Below are 19,934 nucleotides of genomic sequence, written 5' to 3' on the forward strand. Positions count from 1 at the left end.
ATGGCGACTGATTCGCAGGTCTCCTGGTTCGTCGCCCTTCTCGTCGTCCTGTTTGGCGGCGGAGCTTGGATCAGCATTTCAGGACTTTGGGTCGAAGTGCCCATTTTGATACTGCAAGGTATCCCCGAGCAATACGAGATCAACTCTTACATATCTGTGGTTATTAAGCTGGCCCTCGTCGGACCATTAGCGTTTTTGATATGCAACCGATTCGCACCAAAACGATGCTATCGGCCAGAAATCCCAGTAATCTACGTGACAACGTTCATAGCCACCATTGGAACCCTCATAGTGGCGTTCACCTGGAACAAATACACCGTTTGGGCAGTAGATGGCAAACTTCACAGCACTGCATTTCTCGTTCTCCTGTTCTTCATCTCTCTGGTCGATGCATCTTCAAGCGTTACGTTCGTTGGCTTCATGTCACTCTTCAAAGCAAGTTACCTCAACTGGTACTTGGTCGGGCAAGGATCAAGTTCACTCTGGCCGACACTCGTGATGCTGATACAGAAAGAGACGAATCACAAATCATGCGTTGTAAATTCCACGTTCATCAACAAGACCTTGATTGGAAATGACTCTGTGGCGTATAACTGTACGGTGTGGTCTCGCGATGGGTCCCGAGTCGAGTTTGGACCGACGTCATTTTTCTATGTCCTCACTGCGATGATGCTGGTGTGTCATCTGTCTTTCATAGGACTGAATGTGCTCCCTTGTGCGATACGCGAGTACGCGACTCCCGAAGACGGACGTCGCAGACACCACGATCCTTGCGGAGGTCTGTTTCAGAGCCAGGGCGAGGAAGATAAAGAAAACACGATCTTGCTTGAAATGCAAGCAACAACAGGAGAAGCTGAAGCAGAAACATCTTTTCATGCAGAGTCAGATCAAGTGCCCCTGTCCACAAAACAATACACACTTCTTTATGTTGTCATCTTCATGGATTTCTTTATATTGTATGGTGTAATGCCAACGATTCAGAGCTACTCAGGGAGCGCCTATGGGCACGATACATTGGAATATGTGGTGATCTTTCGTAATCTATCCAAGGTGACGGGTTTCTTGTTGTTTCTCGTGAAACCCGTTCGTAGTTTTGTCTTGGTCATTGTAACCTTGCTTCTCGGTTTTCTTTTCGCCACTTATGGCCTGATAGTAGCTGTGATGAGTCCACACCCGCCTCTGGAAGGACTACTCGTCGGCAAGATAATTATCGTAAGTGATCCATGTAGTACAGTTGACTTCCAAAATAATGGAAATCGGTCATTAATGTATACAGGAGAAACTTACAGGGTAAACGAGATGAGTGATGTTCGTTACTCTATAGAATAAAGTTCGCTATTCCCAAAGTTTGCTTTGTCGAAGGTTCATAATTCCGAAAGTGAACGAATTGTTCGTCATTTTAGAAGGATTCGAATCCGAATCAAAGGTGCTAAACCCCAACGTTCTAACGTTCATTCTTTACGATAATTTGAAATTTTGAAATTGTCAATGGTATTCTTGTTTTAACAACAAAAAAAGGACTCATCTCAAGCTCATTTCTTCCACCAATGTATTTCAGTTTGTTGGTTTTTTGTTGTTGTTGGATTTTGGTTTTTTTGTGTGTGTGTGTGTGTTTTTTTTTTTAGGGGGGGGGGTAAGTTTGTTTTCCTTTAAGAAAGGGTCAATCGTTTGAGGTTTTTTTTTTTTAGATAATCAAGTTTGATCTCCGCTCAATGATACGTAACTCAATTCTGCATTCCGCGTTCATCCCTCTTTTTGTCTTCCCCGTTTATAGTGTGCCTATTGTCCATCATTCGGATTTGCTTCATTTGTTCTGATCTGTCCCTTGTTTATATACAGTGAATCAGCTCCAATCTAAAAACGACAACAACAACATGACAACTTACATGACGTGAAGAGGTGAAGTCTTCACGTTTTCACGAATTGCTATACCATCAAAGGCTGTTGGCTTTCTTGCACAGTCCCCAGCCTCCCAAAGACAGAGTTTTAAATAACATTGTAAAAAATACAGTGATCAACAGGTAATGATTTTTTGAGAGGGAATTAGTACGTCCAGTACCAAAGTGGGTAGGTAGAAAAAAAGAGACATTTTATGGGATATATACATGCATAATGTTCTCTCGCATAGCTGTTTTACCGATGTATTCTGAACGGACAGGTCCTTCTCGTGTAATTTCAGGTCTTGGCGTGGATGTTCGAAGGGCTATCTTTCATTTACTGCCAGGCAGCTGCCCTGTGGATAGTGCGAAAGGGGACCAACGTTCGACGCCATCTCATCTGGGTTGGAGTTACCGCCCAGATAGCGGTCGTTCTAGGAACTCTGACGATGTTTCCGCTGGTCACAGTCTATAATGTCTTCCATGCAAATAAAGAGGGCCGATGTGACGGAGAAATCACTTGCAAGGAATTTCACCTTGTTTAACAATTTAAAACACAACCTCAAAATAGAAAAACTTAATCTGTCGGCTACAAAACTGCGAATAATGGTAATAATTTATATAGGATTGACCAATAGTGAGGTCCAATTTTCTCTACAGTATAGAATACACCATAAACCAGAACGTTGAATGTTTTGTTAGTTTGTTTGCTTGGCCAAGAGAATGACGTCATGTGTTTGCTATGCCGCGCTGCTAAACAATAACGGCACTGATCTGATGTTGCGTGCCGTTTAAATATCTCAATATGGTTACTTTCATGAAGAATGTAAGAACATAGAACGGTATGGATTGTATCAATAAGTAATTTTCTTGTACCATTCACTTGGAAGAAAGCAAAAAATTCAAAATTTGGCAGTGGTAATGAATATTATTACTTTGTGTATTCTGTGGTAAATCAGGCTGATATGTTTATCGTTGTTATTTGAATTTGCATGCTGCCTCCCATGAACTAAAGGGGTCATAACACGAGACCGACGCCCACTTTTCATACTGCAAAAGAGGCATTAAAAAAAGGTCCATGAATCATACGGCTCATAAAAGAATCATACACTTCGTGAGCTCGGCACTAGGCAACTATAAGGCCCATGAGTCGGACACTGTGCAAACAAGGTCCACGAGTGTGACACTCTATAGGGAAGAGAGGCCCACGAGACCGACACTGGGTAATAAGCATTAAGCATTGGTGTTACGAGTGTCGAACTAAACGTATGGGCCTTGTTTGCTTATTTAAATAGTGTCGGACCCATAGGTCTTGTTTGCCTAGTGTCGGAGTCTCGTATGGGCCTTATTTGCCTATTGTCGAGCTCGTGGGCTGTATAACTCATGGGCTGTATGACTCGTGAGTGTTGAACTCGCGACGTGCACCCTTACTGAAGGAGTGATGTTCGTTATTCCAAAGCTATTTTTATCCGAAAATTACACAAGATTCGTTATTCAGAACGTTCGTTCTTTCGAAACAAACAAATTCCGTAATAATTGACAAAGTAATAATGCTTTCCTAGGTTTCGGCTTCGTTTTGTATCGATTTGTGTCTGGAGAGAAGGGCGAGTGTTAAAGATCTAATCAAAGGTGTAAATGGCTGAAATGTAATCATGAGGGGCTAGACAAATTCGCAATAAAGTTGAGGTTGTGAGGTGGAATAGATCACTGGGCATTTATTCATAGTCGTTGTAGCCATGCTCCGTCATGGGCTTTGTAAAGACGGCAGGATGACAAATGATCTTACATGAAGGTCTGACTGTTGTAAATGTATTGATGTTATTATACATGTACCCCAACACGGGTACGAGGGTATAAAGGGTATTACTTGATCGAATTCTCTCTCAGATTTTAACGAATTGAGTTGGGATCTAACACACGTACAGTGTAATTGCTGTTATAATGTTTAGTTGAGAAAAGACATCTCTTTTTGCGATGGTCAATGAAGAAAATGTGTTGCTATGGTAATGTTTTTCCATGACAGAGACCATACCATCATTTGGATGAAACTACTCCCTCAGTGTTTGAGTACCTGAGATGAAATTTGGCATAAGTGGGATTGTAGGATAATGATCATTAATTTTGTACTTGTGACATCCTGTTTTCCAGAGTAGCAGAAAGTACGTTGCCATGGTAGCAACACACTTTTTGTTACTGTTTATTTTTCCAGAATAGAAGTGTTGGCGGGGACTTATTTGATCACCTTCTGTGATATTTCTAATCCTGAAATAACCTTCAAATATTTGTTATCCCTGTATTTAGATGAGATGTTTTGTCTGTTGTATAACTCAAATTATAAACGTGTAGCTCGCCCAACAGTGGCTAATGGTGGATATAGTTCCATTGCAGGAAGGTCCTTATAATACACGGGATGTCCAAGCTTTTATTCCTGCCCTGCCCCATAAAAAAAAAAAGTTTTATCAAATTCTTCTTTACTCTGTTGTTTAAATTGATACTTGGCAACGCTGGGGAGACAGGCCTTTCTGAAACAGCAGGGTAAAATGGACGAAGTTGATATAAATGTAGCATAAATTATTAGTATTATCATTATCATTGTGTAACACTCGGGTGTTTTTGGATTGTTTGTTGTAAGCGTGGACTTTGCAGGCGAGTGTCACTGGAGTATAAGTATCAGGATCACGACGATGATGATAATGCAAAGTCACCACTCGTAACACTTGTGTAATTGAGTGTTACTATAAACGTATAACAGTTCAGTAGAATGTGCAATGACAGTCTCAGCTGGATGACACAATGATAATGATGACGAAGAGACGCGAAGGAAAGTACAGTTCAGCCAGAATGTATACTTTATTTGTAGTAATACAGGAACTTGGTGAAAGTACAATCTCAATATATGAACACTTGGCACTCCCTGGTATGCTCCCAATCGGGCCCAGGTCGAAAAACCAGTAGAAACCAGTAGAAACCAGTAAGCATTTTTAATTGGTCTTTACTGGTTTTAACTGGTCTTAACTGGTTTCAACTGGTACCAGTTGAAATCAGAAGGTATCTCCAAATTTCCAGTAACAAAATAAGCAATTCTAACTGAAACCAGTTGATACCAGTTGAAGATGTACTGGTACCAGTTGATACCAGTTTAATCATACTGGTACCAATTAATACCAGTTGAAGTTGCACTGCTTACCACTTGAAACCAGTACAAGTCTACTGGTACCAGTTGTAGTCTTACTGGTACCAGTTAATACCAGTTGAAGTTGCACTGTTTACCAGTTGAAACCAGTACAAGTCTACTGGTACCAGTTGAAGTCTTACTGGTGTCAGTTTATACCAGTTGAAGATGCACTGCTTACCAGTTGAAACCAGCACAAGTCTACTGGTACCAGTTGAAGTCTTAATGGTACCAGTTTTATACCAGTTGAAGTTGCACTGCTTACCAGTTGAAACCAGTACAAGTCAACTGGTACCAGTTCATACCAGTTCATATCTCATTGTGTACCAGTTGACACAAGCTGGAGTCTACTTTTTGAATTCCATTAGTTCATCAATTAAAACTGAATTAAAAGGTTAACAAAACTTAGTTAAAACATTAAATTAAAAAGTAAACAAAACACAATTAAATAAAACATTTGACGTGATTGAACTTGGACTCTTAATGACTTCAAAATGATAAATGAAACTGGAACCAATTAAGATCAGTTGACACTTCAACTGATCACAGACTGTATTTTGACCAGTTTGTGCTTGTGTTTGTGTGTGTATGTGTGTGTGTGTGCGTGTGTGCACACGTGTGTGTGTTTCGTTGTGTGTGCAAATTAGTTTACACAATTTGATACCCATGTAACAGACTGGACTTACTAATAACTTCATTCCATATTAACACCCACTAAATCATTGAAATTCTAATACCAGTTGATACCAGTTGGATTCTATTATTTTTTACTGGTTCTTCTGCTTGTGAATATTCATAAGCTATTCAAATTATCTTCATGAAAATGAGAAAATATTGTTAAATTTATCTTTGTTATGATTTTGATAAACTCAGAAATGACTGAAATGCATTAGAAATTTATCTATTATTATTGCCGTGATATTCACAATTTCAACTTGTACCTCTGATGAGGTATTTTCATATTTTCATAATAAAAGTTTAATCTACTTGGTAACCATGTCTTAAACCATTACGGCAATATAGCCCTATATATATGAATGAAACATCCCTGGTACTAACTAGGTCTAGGATGTAGGCTAAGCAGGCTAAGCCTAAATGTAGTTGTAGGTATAGGCTTTAAGATTAGCAGTAGGATTGATATTAACATCGTCCTGACATACACCAAATAATTCAACACCAAAGTAATTTTGTCAACTGGATCCCAGTTGATTCCAGTTGATACCAGTTGACAACTGGTACCAATTGATACCAGTTGATTTCAGTTGGACGAATACCAGTTGATACCAGTTGAATGAATACCAGTTGATACCAGTTGATTTCTAGTCACTCATTCAAATTTCCATATTGAAACCAGTTGCCTTAACTGGAATCAACTGGTACCAGTACCAGTTGCCAACTGGTTTTTCGACCTGGGGGGCTAGAGTGTATCGCTGATATCCCTCTGCCGGCTGGCCGAACCAGTGTAAGTTTGGCTGAACAAGAGCTAAGAGTATGGATTTGCAGGGACATTTATACTAAAACTTGTGAATACATATATTGACACTTTGCATAAAATAAAAGGGGAGAGTATTGTTTACTAATACATATGCAGTATATCTCTGAGAAGGCAATCCAAGTCTTTATACCATATTTGGTCATGAGAGTTTATGAATGAACTCACTATTCTGTAGTAGTGGTCGTCAGCACAAAGGAATGTGCTGGTCAAGTGTTTTAGGGAGAAGTCTAAACAAAGGGGCTCATAATCGGTGGGTGGCATGGGTCAGTGGGGACTGACCACTTTCCAAATAAACCAGTAGTGCGTCCTGCGTCATAATGCACTGCAGGGAGTGTTTACTGAGAGAAGTGAGGAGTGGGGAGAAGGACATAATTTTTGGATCTTACATTGACAATTTACTAAACAAAGTGGAAATATGGAGGAACCTATTAAAAAAATAAAAAGTGAAACTTGTAGTTTATATAGGTCCCAAATTGGATTATTGTCTAACATATTTTAGGACGCGAGTATATAAAAATTATTCTGACTTTATAGCATAAATTCCCCCCCCCCCCCCCCCATAGCGTGTAAAAGTTTTGTTCAAATGAAACAAATGAATTACGATTAAATTTGCAGCGCAACAGACAGTATACATAATTATTCATGACAGTTCCGCCAGCTACGCTTCCTCTCTTTTCATCATTTTATGAATATTAGCATGACCTATCATGTCACAGTCGCCTCAAAATGGCAACGGACGGTTCAGTGACGGTTCGGGTGTCGGACGTGCGCACGCACACCGCCACTATGCGCAATGCATGCATGAACGACATGACAGCAAGCGGAACACACGCGCGGGAAACTCGACTTCAAAACAAGAACCACCTATCCAGGCAAATCTGAGTAGGTACCTAGATCAATTGTAAGTTTTCAAACTGCGAAATTTTTAACCCTAGGTTTATATTCTTTGGCATGAAGTGTGCTGTAGCTAGATGTCCAGCAGTGTTATTCACTGGGGCCTTGTTGTATGTATACTTGCAGTTTTTGTCGAGTCGCAGTCGATGTGACCTGCCTGCTGCTGGCCTGTAATAAGGCTGTAGTGTAACTTCCACATCATACACGTACACCAAGGAGGTATACCTCCTTGCGTTGCGTACACGTACGACAGCCGCTTTTTGCTGCACCACGCCACAGCACTAGAAATCTATGCACCGCACGCACTGCGTCTGCTGGTCGGGCCGATATCGGACCGGGCTATCCAACCGAGACCTACCTGCTAGCTGCTGCAGCTGGCTGCTGCATTCGGACAGCTACAGTTTAGACACACTTTTATTTAGGATGCGGATGTCTCCCTCGACTAACCACGTTAGATACTACTCGCACTCTGGATGCTGGTGAAACAAAATAAAACCGGTTGCCAATTATTATGATTGTCTGTGGCATGTGGTGCATGACTCGCAGCCAATGCCAATGCCATGGATTGTAAAAGTTCATAGAATTAACGTTGAGTGAGAAACTAAGTTTATTAACGTCAGACTAAGTCTGAAGTTTACTTAGAAATAGAATTAGATTGAGAACCTGGGCTAGCTAGAGCTAGGGACTATTAAGGTATGGAACGGAGGGGTGGATCATTTATAGGATCGCTGTTTTCATTCGTATAAAAAACCCAGCTTCAATATGATGACTGAAAGGCGAAGAATCTTGAAAAAGGGTATGTCCAGTACAATCAGTGGTTGTCTTGTCAAAAGAAATTTTCCCTTGAAATCTAACTGTACGTCTCTTTAGTTAACAAAGAAAAATAAACTACGAGAGAGTGAAAGGACTCCTGGCCTTCATACTAACTTGGGCCTTGTAACTTTAATTTTGTTTCAAACCGTGTTGCATTAATACTTGTTGAATCTGCAAGTTCTGTACTCAGTGCTGGTAGAGTCTACGGCCGGTTGTATTAAATTTTAGAATGTCTGTCTATAAACTCAGAGTCAGACCTGATCTAACTACAGTTTTGTCCCCACTCCTGTACTTCCTGTCCAGATCAAAATGTCATCTGGACCTTCCCCCAGCAAAGAATGGAAGAAGCCATCTCAGGTCATGAAGGTGCGTTTGAAGAGACAGCGGAAGAGCACCAGTGACTTGAACACCAAAATTTCAACGTCCCCACATGTATCACAAACGCAGCCTGGTCACGGGGATAGGTTAGCCGCGAGTGGAAGTGGGCGGAGCGGGAAGCGGCGCAATCCATTCGGCAGCGGGGGGAGCAACGTGATGAGAAGAAGGGTGCAGAGCCAGGTAGTTGGAAACCAGAGCTGCAGCGAAGAAAAGGAGAACGGATCCCATCATGCCAATCACCAGAAACTCTTCTCAGCCCTTGACTCAAAGGATGAAGATGTACGTCCTTAGTGTCCCAATGTTTCATTCTTTCTGAAGATCAATCAACTGTAGAGAATGAGAAAAAGTCCCACTATGTTGAAAAAAAAAAATGAAATGAAATATACTTTGAAATCATAGAACTACATGCTGTGTCTATTTACAAATTCTGAATTGTGAAAAGTAAACAAGTTAGTCACTGCTTGCATTTACAGTTTTACAATTAACTACATGTAGGGTTACAAGCACTTCATAGTCATTTTACCTTGTTGCTTTGCAACATGTACTTAAAAAATTAGTCTGTTCTAACTCTGACTTTGATTTTTGTATGTACTGTTTCCTTGGATGTAGGTATTCTGTGAAGATGCCTGTCAGAGGATGGTGGCAGCTATGAAGGAGATTGAATCACAAGAAGAATCAAAAAGCCAAGCCAAGCAGGTCTGTGCTTCAGCCAGTAGTTATTAACACCCTTTTCTAATAGACTTAAAGGGATCGTATAGTTTTGGTTGAGACCTAATTTCAGGTTTCTAACATTTTTTGGTGAGATATAATGAGAAACCTCTTATGAAATATGAAAGAGCATGTAATTCTATGAGGAATTCAACATTTATTTGATGAAAATTGGTTTTGAAATGGCTGAGATATCCAAAAAAAGCGATTCTAATAAAGTGTGGGACCCACATTTTATCACGATCGCTTTGTTTTACTTTGTTTTTGGCTGTTTCAGTCATTCCAAACGCGATTTCCACCAAGTAAAGTAAACTTTGAATTCCTCTTAAAATGGCATGCTCTGTACTATATCATAAGTGTTTTCTTGGTATCTTGCAAAAAGTTTAAAGCCGAATTCTCATCTCCACCAATACTGTACTATCCCTTTAACAACTCACTCAGTGAACTAAGCACTGCATTGATATGCAATGCCTGCAGCCATACCATGAGAAGTATTTTATTGTAATTCCTCCGTGCGCCAGATTTTTGCTACTTCATCTAGAATTGCCTGCCGATCAACTCTTTTGGTTGTCTGGGATACAACATAAAACTCTCAGCCTGATATGCAGATCTACCAAAAATGAGCTTAGATCTTCTTCATTCCTAGTTTGGTAATTGATATTATTTATTGGCACATTTAAATTTCTGTTTTCAAACACTTCAATGCTTCATCCTCTATTCCTCCCCCCCCCCCTAAAAAAAGAAAAGAAAAGAAAGAAAGACGGGGGGGGGGGGGGGGGGGAGACGAAAGGAAGTTGTACTACTCTACAGTATAAAGGCCAGCAGCCTTCACTTGCAGTGTGCTTTGTTTTAACCTTGCATGAGTTAAATTCCTTTAACCAAGCTAATTATTGTGCATGATCAACAGACTATCTATTATTTATGACCTATTTGTGTAAGAAATTAGTGTTGAAATTCACCATTTTATTACCACCACACAAAAAACCAACAACAACAAAACAAACAACAACAAAACAATTCTAGATGGTATACCATGCAGCATTTTAGAAAGCTTGCTATAAACCCACTTTACATTTGAGGCAAAAATCAGAGCAAGAGCCACTACCCATGATATTACCACTTCATTCTCCTCGATTCCATTTACGCTCCTGTTTCCTTGTTTGAGGCAGGCAACTATTGCAAGTGAGCGGCTCCCTTGTGGCAAACCATCACTGCCAGCCGACTGGTGCCTGAGAACCCGTCTGCGCTTTACTTCACGTACATCCTTCGGCTGGAGCCAGCCAATGAGGATGATGGACGAGGCAAGGGGGTTGTCCTCTTTCGTCCAAGGGAGTCGCGATTCCGAGTCCAAGGTACATGACAAGTTCTTTACCAGTGAGATTTTCTTCTTTTTGAATTGAAGTGCAACAATTAGCAACAATTTTTACTTGCAATTTCAGTCACTATCCTGATAATGCAGCCAGCAGATTTTACAACCAAGATATTATTGGCATGAATTTCATTGTTTGTTTGTTTGTTGTTGTTTTTTATTGTATTGACCAATCTTGGATATTGGTCTTTTTTTCAGTCAAAAACAAGTTTCACACATTTTTTTTTTTTTTTTTTGATAATGAAATTTTACCAAGTGGTAGCATTTTCACACTTTAATAATTTTTTTTTTCATTATTCATGTTGTGTTAAGTTCTGCATGTGTATATAATGCAGAAACCTTTAACCAGTTTTCTGTAAGAACTGGAAGATTTTGATTTTTGCTCATGGAATCTGCATGTTTGCAATACTGCAGGAAGAGGCTGTAAATGAGTCTAGCTGGCGGACCCAGCTCCAGCAATCTACAATGTGCTGGATGCATCCACACCTCCCCTGGCTCAACCTTTTCCCCAGGATAGTTTCTGAGCCCAAGACTTTCAAGTGAGTATGCACAAAGAGAAAGTAGCAAAGTGTGCACAAAGAAAAAGTAACAACTATGATTCTTTTTTTTCCATCATTACTTTGATATAGGCCCTAATGATGGCTAATTCAGGCATAATTATTTTGCTCCTTCCTCCGTAGCAGAGCATAGACCATCGATGACAAACATCCACCGAACATGAGTCTGGGCAGCGCTGTCTGCTTCTTTCCAGGTTTATATTCCTCTCCTTCAGTTCAGCCTCTGTGTCACGCCTACATCAGTTTCTTGACCGAACCCTCTACCATTTCCCCCTGCGGGGTCCACAGGAGTGCCTGGCCTGTGGAGCTGGATGTTGGTTTCCTGATGGTGTGTCCAATCCAGCCACACTTCCTCTGTCAGATCCGTTTGTCAACTGGCTCCCGTCCCACTCTTTTAATTTCCATAGCTTCTTGTTGCAGGTCTGTTCTGGCCACCTGATGTTCAAGATGCACCTCAAACAGAATATACAAATGTCTGTGTCTTCTGATGTATTCCTTTGGTTATTCTCCATTGATTATTCAGGCATGATGTCTTGAGCAAATTGTGCCTATTTTGCATCCATAACCACATTGTCTTATTGAATGAGAGAAAATGTATCACACTATTGATATTTACTGTACAGTTTCTTAAAAGTCAGATATTCTCCAACAATGCAGAGTGCTGTGATTTTCAAAATTCTCAATCAGTTTTCACAGTGGTTATATTTAATTTCTTTTGCCAAATATTTAGGCAATCAGTGGCCACAAAAGACCCAGCCATAGCCAATGCACTGATGGCCAGTTGGTAAGTTCCTGTGTGTATTCGGTTCTTTGAAAATCTTTATCAATGGGCTTTACTACTCACAGCTATTGAAAAGCACTTACTTGTGACTCCGGACAATATGTTCTCTTCAGGCGAACAGTTTTGAAGACTTGGAAGAAGTTTCAGGCTTAAATTAGCCTTTGTAATCATTGAAAAGGAGCCATTTTCTGTGTGAGTGTGTGTGTGTGTGTGTGTGTGTGTGTGTGTTGGGGGGGGGGGGGATGGAGTGGGGAGATCCTTCATTAGGGCTTTCAAGAATTGATGTCTAAAATTACAGTTGTGACTGCTGAAGACAATATTGTGAAATGTTGATAGAAAATTTTCACAGTGAGCATTCCATTGTGTGTGTACTAGAGACATAGGATAACACTGAAAGGAAACGCATAGTGTATGTCTGGTTGGGCTTCAAAAACTTGGTTTGGGTGTGTATGTATCTTCCAGACCCTTGAACACTGTAGCCTGACCTGGCAAGTGTGTTTCTGAAAGATGTGTGTGAGTGTATTAGTGGGTGACAAATGTTTCATTGTATCATGTTCTTCTCACTAAGAAATGTTGCTTCGAAAGACACCTAGTCTTTTATGGGGAAGGTAATGACTTTAACTTTATGATCAAATTGCATTATGTCATTTGACTGTGACAGAGTATGAATGATCAATCGCACCCCTCTAAATTTCAGCTGCACTAAGATACTTTATCACCTTGGGGACTTACACTGCATAATATATATATATGACAGATATGGCAGTGTTTTGTATCTGTTTGCCTTTTCTTTAAATCAAAATGTAGGCTGAACTATACAGGCAATTAATTTTGTCTCTTATTTTGAAGGAGCCATGAAATGAAGATTATGTGAGGCTGGAAATTTATAATCATTTGGGCGTTTTCCTTTACATTGTACTTGCAAATGACATTTTTTTAATGTATAACCAAGCTTCTGCTTTGTCAGTGAGAAAGACAGTCTGTATTATTTGCCCTTTCATTAACAACTGTGGCTTTATGGAACATTTTATGTGTGTCTGTTTTTCCACTGTAATGTAATGTTTGTTATTTTCAAAACTTGCAGTGTGGAACATTATTGAAATAATGCTATAAAAATATCAAAATCACATTTTTCTTGCATCTCCTCCCATCTGTGGCCCAAAGGTCAGAGAGCTTCCGGTCAGTATTCCACCTGCTACGGTCCAGCCACTGTCCATACTTCTACCTCTGCACCCATCAATTCACCGTCCTCTTCCGGGCCGCTGGCCTGGCAGGCAAGACCTCCATCCACGCCCTCCTCTCTCCAACGACAAGAGGTCTGAGAGAGGCCCTCAAGAACGATGGTAAGCTGCTAGCCCGAATTGCGATTTGGAACCAAACTTTTCAACAGGCTTTGACATACAAATAACCAGACAAAGAGTCTCATTTTGGTTTTTGAATGCGTGCTATTTATTATAAGATATTCTTAACAATATTTTAGTGATTGTTTCATGTTATTGATCAGTGTACAGCAATGCTTGCATTTCAGCCTCTGGTTGTGAAAGGAGGCTATGTAGTGTAGTTAACAATTAGTGTGTACCTGTTTGATCTCTTATGTTTTGAAATTTATTAATGCAGATATGCCATTCAATCAAAGAACTTCATTATGAAGATTTCGATTCAAACTATGTAAGACAGCATTATATTCTGATTGTACTCTATATCAAAGCAAGTCACTTTAAACAAAAAAGAATAAAAAACAGCATGTCCACGATTTTGATACTGTACCTTCTCTTTCATCTTTAGTGTACTTCTGTTGTAGAATATCATTAGCTTCTAAAACACTCACTTTGTAAATGTTATTTGGACGTGCAACACATTTTGAATATTGATATTTTAGTCTCTGATTGCAAATTCTTGTTGCCTCTTTCTTCCTTCCACTTCAGTGCAGATTTAATAAATTGACCCAATTTTGATCTTTTTGTAGTATCAGATATGCAGCAGAATCCAGAGTTGCCAATTTGAAGAGAATGAGATGATGGTGTCTATCGCAAAAATTTTCTTAGAACTTAATGTGTAAAAAACATTGAGAGTCAGAGATTGAAACTGTTTCCATCAAGTGATTTCTTTGTGTCCATGTCATAATCTTGCATTGCCATCATCACAGCTGTCAAGGTTTCAATGTATATTAATTCCTTCGCTTAGGAATCGAATTCAGCATGCCTCTGAATGACGTCACCCAACCCCAAGCTGACGCCATGGCAACAAGCGGAAAGGACAAGGAGTTAAGTCGTGCTGATGATGGAGTCTTACCTAACAGGTATCCCTTAGAGTTATCCTCTTCTGTAGCAAGCTCCTTAAAAATGAATATCAGACAATCATAGCTGAATATTCAATCTTGTACATGTATCTGTAATGGCTTCTTCTTTTATTGCAAAATGTTTATTGTTCGCCAGTGATATGTATTGACTGTTTTATGAAGCCGCATTGGATTTGTGAGAAACTTCGTCTTCAGTTAAAGGGATGGTAAAGCTTCAGTTGAGATTGGGCTTTAGGTTTCCCAAGTGTGTTTTTTTTTCTTTCATGGTGAATTTTTTTTTTTTTTAAGATAATGAGAAAACTCATGAAATATGAAAGAGCATGTAATTCCAAGAGGAATTCAAAGTTTATTTGATTAAAATTGGTTTTGAAATGGCTGAGATATCCAAAGCAAAGCAATCCTTATAAAAGATGGGACCCAGCTTTTTTTAAGATCACTTTGTTTTCCTTTGATTTTGGATGTCTCAGCCATTTCAAAACCAGTTTTCATCAAATAAACTTTAAATGCCACTAAGAATTGTATGCTCTTCATATTTCATGATGTCATTTCTAAGTACCTCACTAAAAGTTTACAAGCTGAATCTTCACCTCAACCACTACTGTACCATCCCTTTAATGTATCGAACATATCCCTCTTTCTGAGACCTCATACTGCAAAACTTCTTTCACCCCCTTCCTTTTTGATGAGGTATTAACCTTTTAGCTTGAAATGTTGTGTCATGATTTCATCTATGCATATTAGGTCTTCTGATGAAGCATTAGCAACAACAGCCAGTGAGGGAGCAGACGTGAATGTGAAGGCGGAAGGAAGAACCGACGTTGGCAGTGGGGATATTGGTGAGGAGCAGGAGGAGGAGGAGGAGGAAGAGGAGAGCAATGCTTACCAGAGCCCCACCAAGGCATCGTCATGGTTACAGAGCATGGGTCTCAACAAAGCCAATTTCCCATCTCTAGAGCCAAGCAGGGTCAAATTGTATCCTTCGAAAGCTTGCACCTCAAGTAAAATACACAGTGAATGTGGCTTCTTTTTGTTTGAACTTGCAGCAATGTTACTTTTCTGTTGATGTGGAATGAAAGCTGATGTCTTTGTATTCTGCTTTGATATTGTTTCTCGTGTAACCATCTTTATCGATTAACCCTAAAAAGACTGGGGGGGGGCCTAAAAGGCCCCCCCCCCTCGACATTTCGCGCGATTACTCGGCAACGCGCAATGCTCTTGCCGCGATGCTCTATGACATTTTTCTTTTGAGTTTCCCGCACATTTTGACACCAAATTTGTGATGCCCGGGGGTACGGTTCTGAAGTTACATAACTTTTTGTACATGCACGTGAGGCTGAAAATGGCTCAAAAGTGTGATTTTGCGTACAAAGTCAATGCAAATTGAGTTTTTTCACATGGTTCATGTAAATATGCTTATTTTTACTCTCATAAGCTAAAATTAATTTGTTTTAGGAGTATTATGCTTCAAAAAGGGTCTACCACAAATTTTGTAAAAAAAAAGAAAAACAAAAGGTCGAAAAAACAAAGAAATACATAAGAAATTCATAAAACAATAAAATAAATAAGAAATTAATTTTGATACCGAATTTTTTTTCAAGTGCATTTGCTAAGAATGCCACAAAGAATAATTAGACCAAAAATGAGCACTTTTCGAGCTTTATTTACTGATTTAGATCAAAGAGTCTGATTTCTTGCATAAATTAGCATAATTAATCAAAATAAAATAAAAGAAGACTGTTTTGTAAAATTTAAATATACGATCTTGTAGATTACATCGCACACTACCATTGTGCAAATTTCCGCGGCGATCGCGCGATCCACGGCCGAGATCTTAAGGGGGGGCCCTTTAGGCCCCCCCCCCCCCCCCCAGTCTTTCGAGCTACCAAAATAGCCCAGTCTTTTTAGGGTTAAAAGGATTTACCAAAATATATGTATTCACAGTGTTTCTAAACATCATTGCCATAATAAAAGAGTATTTATGACAGGTCAGGTGCTTTAGAAATCAGCAGTACACCGTGTCTTCAAGGCTAGATGCGCTTATTGCATAATATTGTACTGCACTACTTGTTTTGATTTATCCTAAAGAGTGTATCAATACCTTTGCCACCATAGGGTACTAAGTGGATCATGACCAACACCAGGCCAAATCTGGGAAGATAGAAGTACATTGTCATTGTAGTATCTTTTTTTCAGGCCTGATAGTTTGTGTTAAATATCCTAGAACTTGCTCTCTGTGCATGTCCTGTTCCTTGACCCAAATGCTTACTACAGCCAAACTGACCATCTGCTGAAACTGGACAACCGGCCCCAGTCCTTAGTGCTGGTGGAAGGTCCGGACACCCAGGCCCTCTTCAACTTCCTTCTGAATAGCCGGTCAGTTGTGGCCAGTGTGGGGCCCCTGGCAGACATCCCACCCACTATTCTGTCCCCAGTTGCCTTCAAGGGGGCCACACTACACAGTTGCAAGGTATGTATACCTTTTTATAGCTTCATCTTTTCATGCCTCTACTCTTCTATATTAGATCCCTGCAATTGAACACTGTTAAGTTGTAAATGTGTTCCTTCAACAGCAAAAAGCTTTGTATTGACATATGTTACAATCAAATGGCACAGTTACATATGCGAGTACTGCCATAGATTTAGATTTGAAGCTCTATGAAAGTTTTTCATTTCATTACAATTTCATCTACCTCCCTGGTTATTGATTGTGAAGGCACCAGTTTGATCGAATAAGTGTGAAACACAAAAGACCCCCCAAATTCTTGATTACAGCCTAACATATCAGCTGCTTCTGCTCAAGTTTTCATCAGATGTAGGAGTAACGATGGATATCTTTGAAACATATCATACTATTTGTATGTGGTGATATGGAAAATTAAAAACCGTTTATGTGTCAATTTGTGATGTTTGTAACAAATGTATAATATTGCATAAATTCTGCAGTTTGGGAACAAAGAAGCTCTAAGGTGTGAGGCAGCAAATACACCACACCAGACATAGGGTAGAGGAATGAATAGATTCCCTAATCCTGGCAATCATAGGATGAGCAAATGCAAGGCAATCTGTGTCTCTCAATCTCTGTAGGTGAAAGCTGGCACGATGAAGCAGCAGCAGCAAACGGCCGGCCTTGCTCTCCAGGAAGTCAGCACTCTCGAGGTCACGGGACCCATCATGCCTCACAACATCCACGACCTCTGCACCCTGCTCCGCACAACACAAGAGGGCGCCTTCCACGTGGCCTTCAGTAACCATGAGGCGACGGCAGCCTTCACTGCAAGCTCAAACGTGCTCTCTGGCGACTCGCTGGATGCAGAATCAAAATCTGCCGATACACTGCAAAAGTTGAGAATGAATTGCAAGTTGGCAGACAGCCTATTAGAACACCTTTCAATGCAGTGTTCCTTGCCTGTGGCAGCTAAGGAAGTTACTGTGATGGATGGACTGTACTCCTGATGGACTTCATGCCATACACGTGTTACAGAATAGATCGGTGATACAGACATTATTACATGTACTATCGACCAGACAAAAATGCTCAGTTTTAGCACACATGTTGTGTGATGCAGTTGAAGGAACCATAAGCCTGCAATGCGTCAGCTTGTGACAGGTGTACATTTGAATATAAAGAGTACATGGGACTGTGGTATGTTTCTCATGATCATGAAATCTTGCTAAAATGGACACACACAAGGTTCTACATAAATACATGTGTGTAGGACCATAGATTGTTGCTGTTATATGTTATGCCCCACTTGCTGGTGAAAAAAGTATCTTGTTAGCCTTTGTTTGGTTAAAAGGGAAATCCAGTCCAAACTAGAATTATCACTGAAGGTGATTAATACCCCCGCCCCTAGTGTTGCTTTATAGTATGTGATGTCATGAGGGCAATGACGTTAATACCAAGTTTGTGCACTTGTCGAATTGGAAACAGAATAATTATACTTTACTGTACAATTACAGAGTTGACACTGAGTTCCACAAGGTTTGGGTAAAAAGTGTGGTTACCATGGCAATGCATTGTCTGATACAAACACAAGGGACATTTTGCATAACTACACTTAAAGACCATCATACACACCAAATTCGACCTTCATAGCTTGAATGGTTTATATTGATACAAAAATGAGTGGTCACCATGGCAACACATTTTCCTTAAACTAACACATTGGTGTCTTGCAAAACTACACTTCTAGATCATGATACATACTAAATTTGACTTTAATTGCTTGAATGATCGAAAAGTTATTCGATTTGCAAGGTTTTGGTAAAATTGTGGTTACCATGGCAATGGTTTGTGTGACAAACACAAAAATTATGTGTTCCACATCTATACCTCAGGGCCATAATGCCTACCAAATTTGATTTCAATTGCTTTAAAACTGTGGAAGAAGTTCACTCCACAGGATTTTTAAAAAAAAAATGCGGTTACCACGGCAACGCATTGTCCGATACAAATACAAAGGACATTTTACAAAACTACACTTAAAGAGCATCATACACACCAAATTTCACCTTCATAGATTAAATGGTTCAATTTGATACAAAAATGAGTGGTTACCATGGCAACACATTTTTCTTATACATTGTATTAACACATTGGTGTCTTGCATAACTACACCTCCCGATCATCATACATACTAAATTTGACATTAATTGCTTGAATGATGTGGAAGTTATTCAATCCGCAAGGTTTTGGTAAAATTATGGTTACCATGGCAATGCTTTGTCCGACAATCACAAAAATTATGTGTTGCACATCTATGCCTCAAGGCCATAATGCCTACCAAATTTGATTTCAATTGCTTCAAAACTGTGGAAGTTCTTCACTCCACAAGATTTCGAGGAAAACGTGGTTACCATGGCAACGCTTTGTCAAGTACAAACACAAAGAGTGTCTTGCATAACTACACCTATAGATCTTCATAGATACCAATTTTGAAATTGATTGCTTCAATACTATGGAAGTTATTCAATCCACAGGGTTTTGGTAAAATTATGGTTATCATGGCAATGCATTGTCCGACAAACACAAAAAACATGTCTTGCACATCTATACCTCAATATCATCATTTACCCTAAGTTTCATTTAAATTGCTTCAAAACTGTAGGAGGCGTTCGCGACGCAAGATTTTGCAACAGACTGACTGCCCGACTGCCCGACCAACATCACGGTGATTCTTATATACCCCCTTCACACCACGTGTGGCGGGGGTATAATAAAAGTTAGTCTGATAAGAAAGAGTAAAATATCACAAGTTCAACAGTAAAATTTTGAAAATAAGGAAGTTATGACATTTTGAAACTTCGCTAATTTTTCAGGAAACAGTTCTTGAACGGTCAATATGAATATGCAAATGGCAAAGTGAGCATGTCATCCCCTCACAACTTGCCATATAGTTTGTACATAAAGTTTTGAAATTTCCAATTTTTCATTCTAACCCAATTATGCCCTCAACTCAAATCCTGGTATATCTAACTGATCACTATTGTGAAGTTACACAACCAGGAATAGCATCATGTTTTAGACTTCAATTACAGAAATATTGAATTTTCATTTTTTATTTTTTGTACACGGTCAATGGAAGATTGTA

At 39.6% G+C, this 19,934-nt stretch overlaps 2 protein-coding genes across 2 annotated transcripts; both read left to right on the forward strand.

The window, feature by feature from the left end:
* On the forward strand, positions 1-2,422 carry LOC140242888 (solute carrier family 52, riboflavin transporter, member 3-B-like). Its single transcript, XM_072322636.1, has 2 exons — positions 1-1,212; positions 2,180-2,422. Exons 1-2 carry the CDS (start codon positions 1-3, stop codon positions 2,420-2,422), a joined length of 1,455 nt encoding a protein of 484 aa, XP_072178737.1.
* Positions 2,423-7,410: 4,988 nt separating this feature from the next.
* LOC140242765 (protein downstream neighbor of Son-like) lies at positions 7,411-18,223 on the forward strand. The gene is made up of 12 exons (XM_072322523.1): positions 7,411-7,445; positions 8,555-8,908; positions 9,239-9,344; positions 9,879-9,903; positions 10,521-10,689; positions 11,121-11,245; positions 11,994-12,047; positions 13,209-13,387; positions 14,229-14,343; positions 15,085-15,315; positions 16,615-16,810; positions 17,428-18,223. The coding sequence occupies exons 2-12, from the start codon at positions 8,561-8,563 to the stop codon at positions 17,794-17,796; spliced, it is 1,917 nt and encodes a 638-aa protein (XP_072178624.1). The 5' UTR covers positions 7,411-7,445; positions 8,555-8,560; the 3' UTR covers positions 17,797-18,223.
* The last annotated feature ends 1,711 nt before the right edge of the window (positions 18,224-19,934 follow it).

Source organism: Diadema setosum, chromosome 19 (genome assembly GCF_964275005.1).
Source record: "Diadema setosum chromosome 19, eeDiaSeto1, whole genome shotgun sequence".
NCBI classification, from domain to species: domain Eukaryota; kingdom Metazoa; phylum Echinodermata; class Echinoidea; order Diadematoida; family Diadematidae; genus Diadema; species Diadema setosum.

What these genes read in the sequence shown, in the direction of transcription:
- LOC140242765 (XM_072322523.1), top strand. Translation starts at nt 8,561, where the DNA reads ATGTCATCTGGACCTTCCCCCAGCAAAGAATGGAAGAAGCCATCTCAG. An exon ending in TTGACTCAAAGGATGAAGAT is followed by an intron (nt 8,909 to 9,238) that starts GTACGTCCTTAG and finishes CCTTGGATGTAG; the next exon opens with GTATTCTGTGAAGATGCCTG. An exon ending in CCACACTACACAGTTGCAAG is followed by an intron (nt 16,811 to 17,427) that starts GTATGTATACCT and finishes CAATCTCTGTAG; the next exon opens with GTGAAAGCTGGCACGATGAA.
- LOC140242888 (XM_072322636.1), top strand. Translation starts at nt 1, where the DNA reads ATGGCGACTGATTCGCAGGTCTCCTGGTTCGTCGCCCTTCTCGTCGTC. An exon ending in TCGTCGGCAAGATAATTATC is followed by an intron (nt 1,213 to 2,179) that starts GTAAGTGATCCA and finishes GTGTAATTTCAG; the next exon opens with GTCTTGGCGTGGATGTTCGA.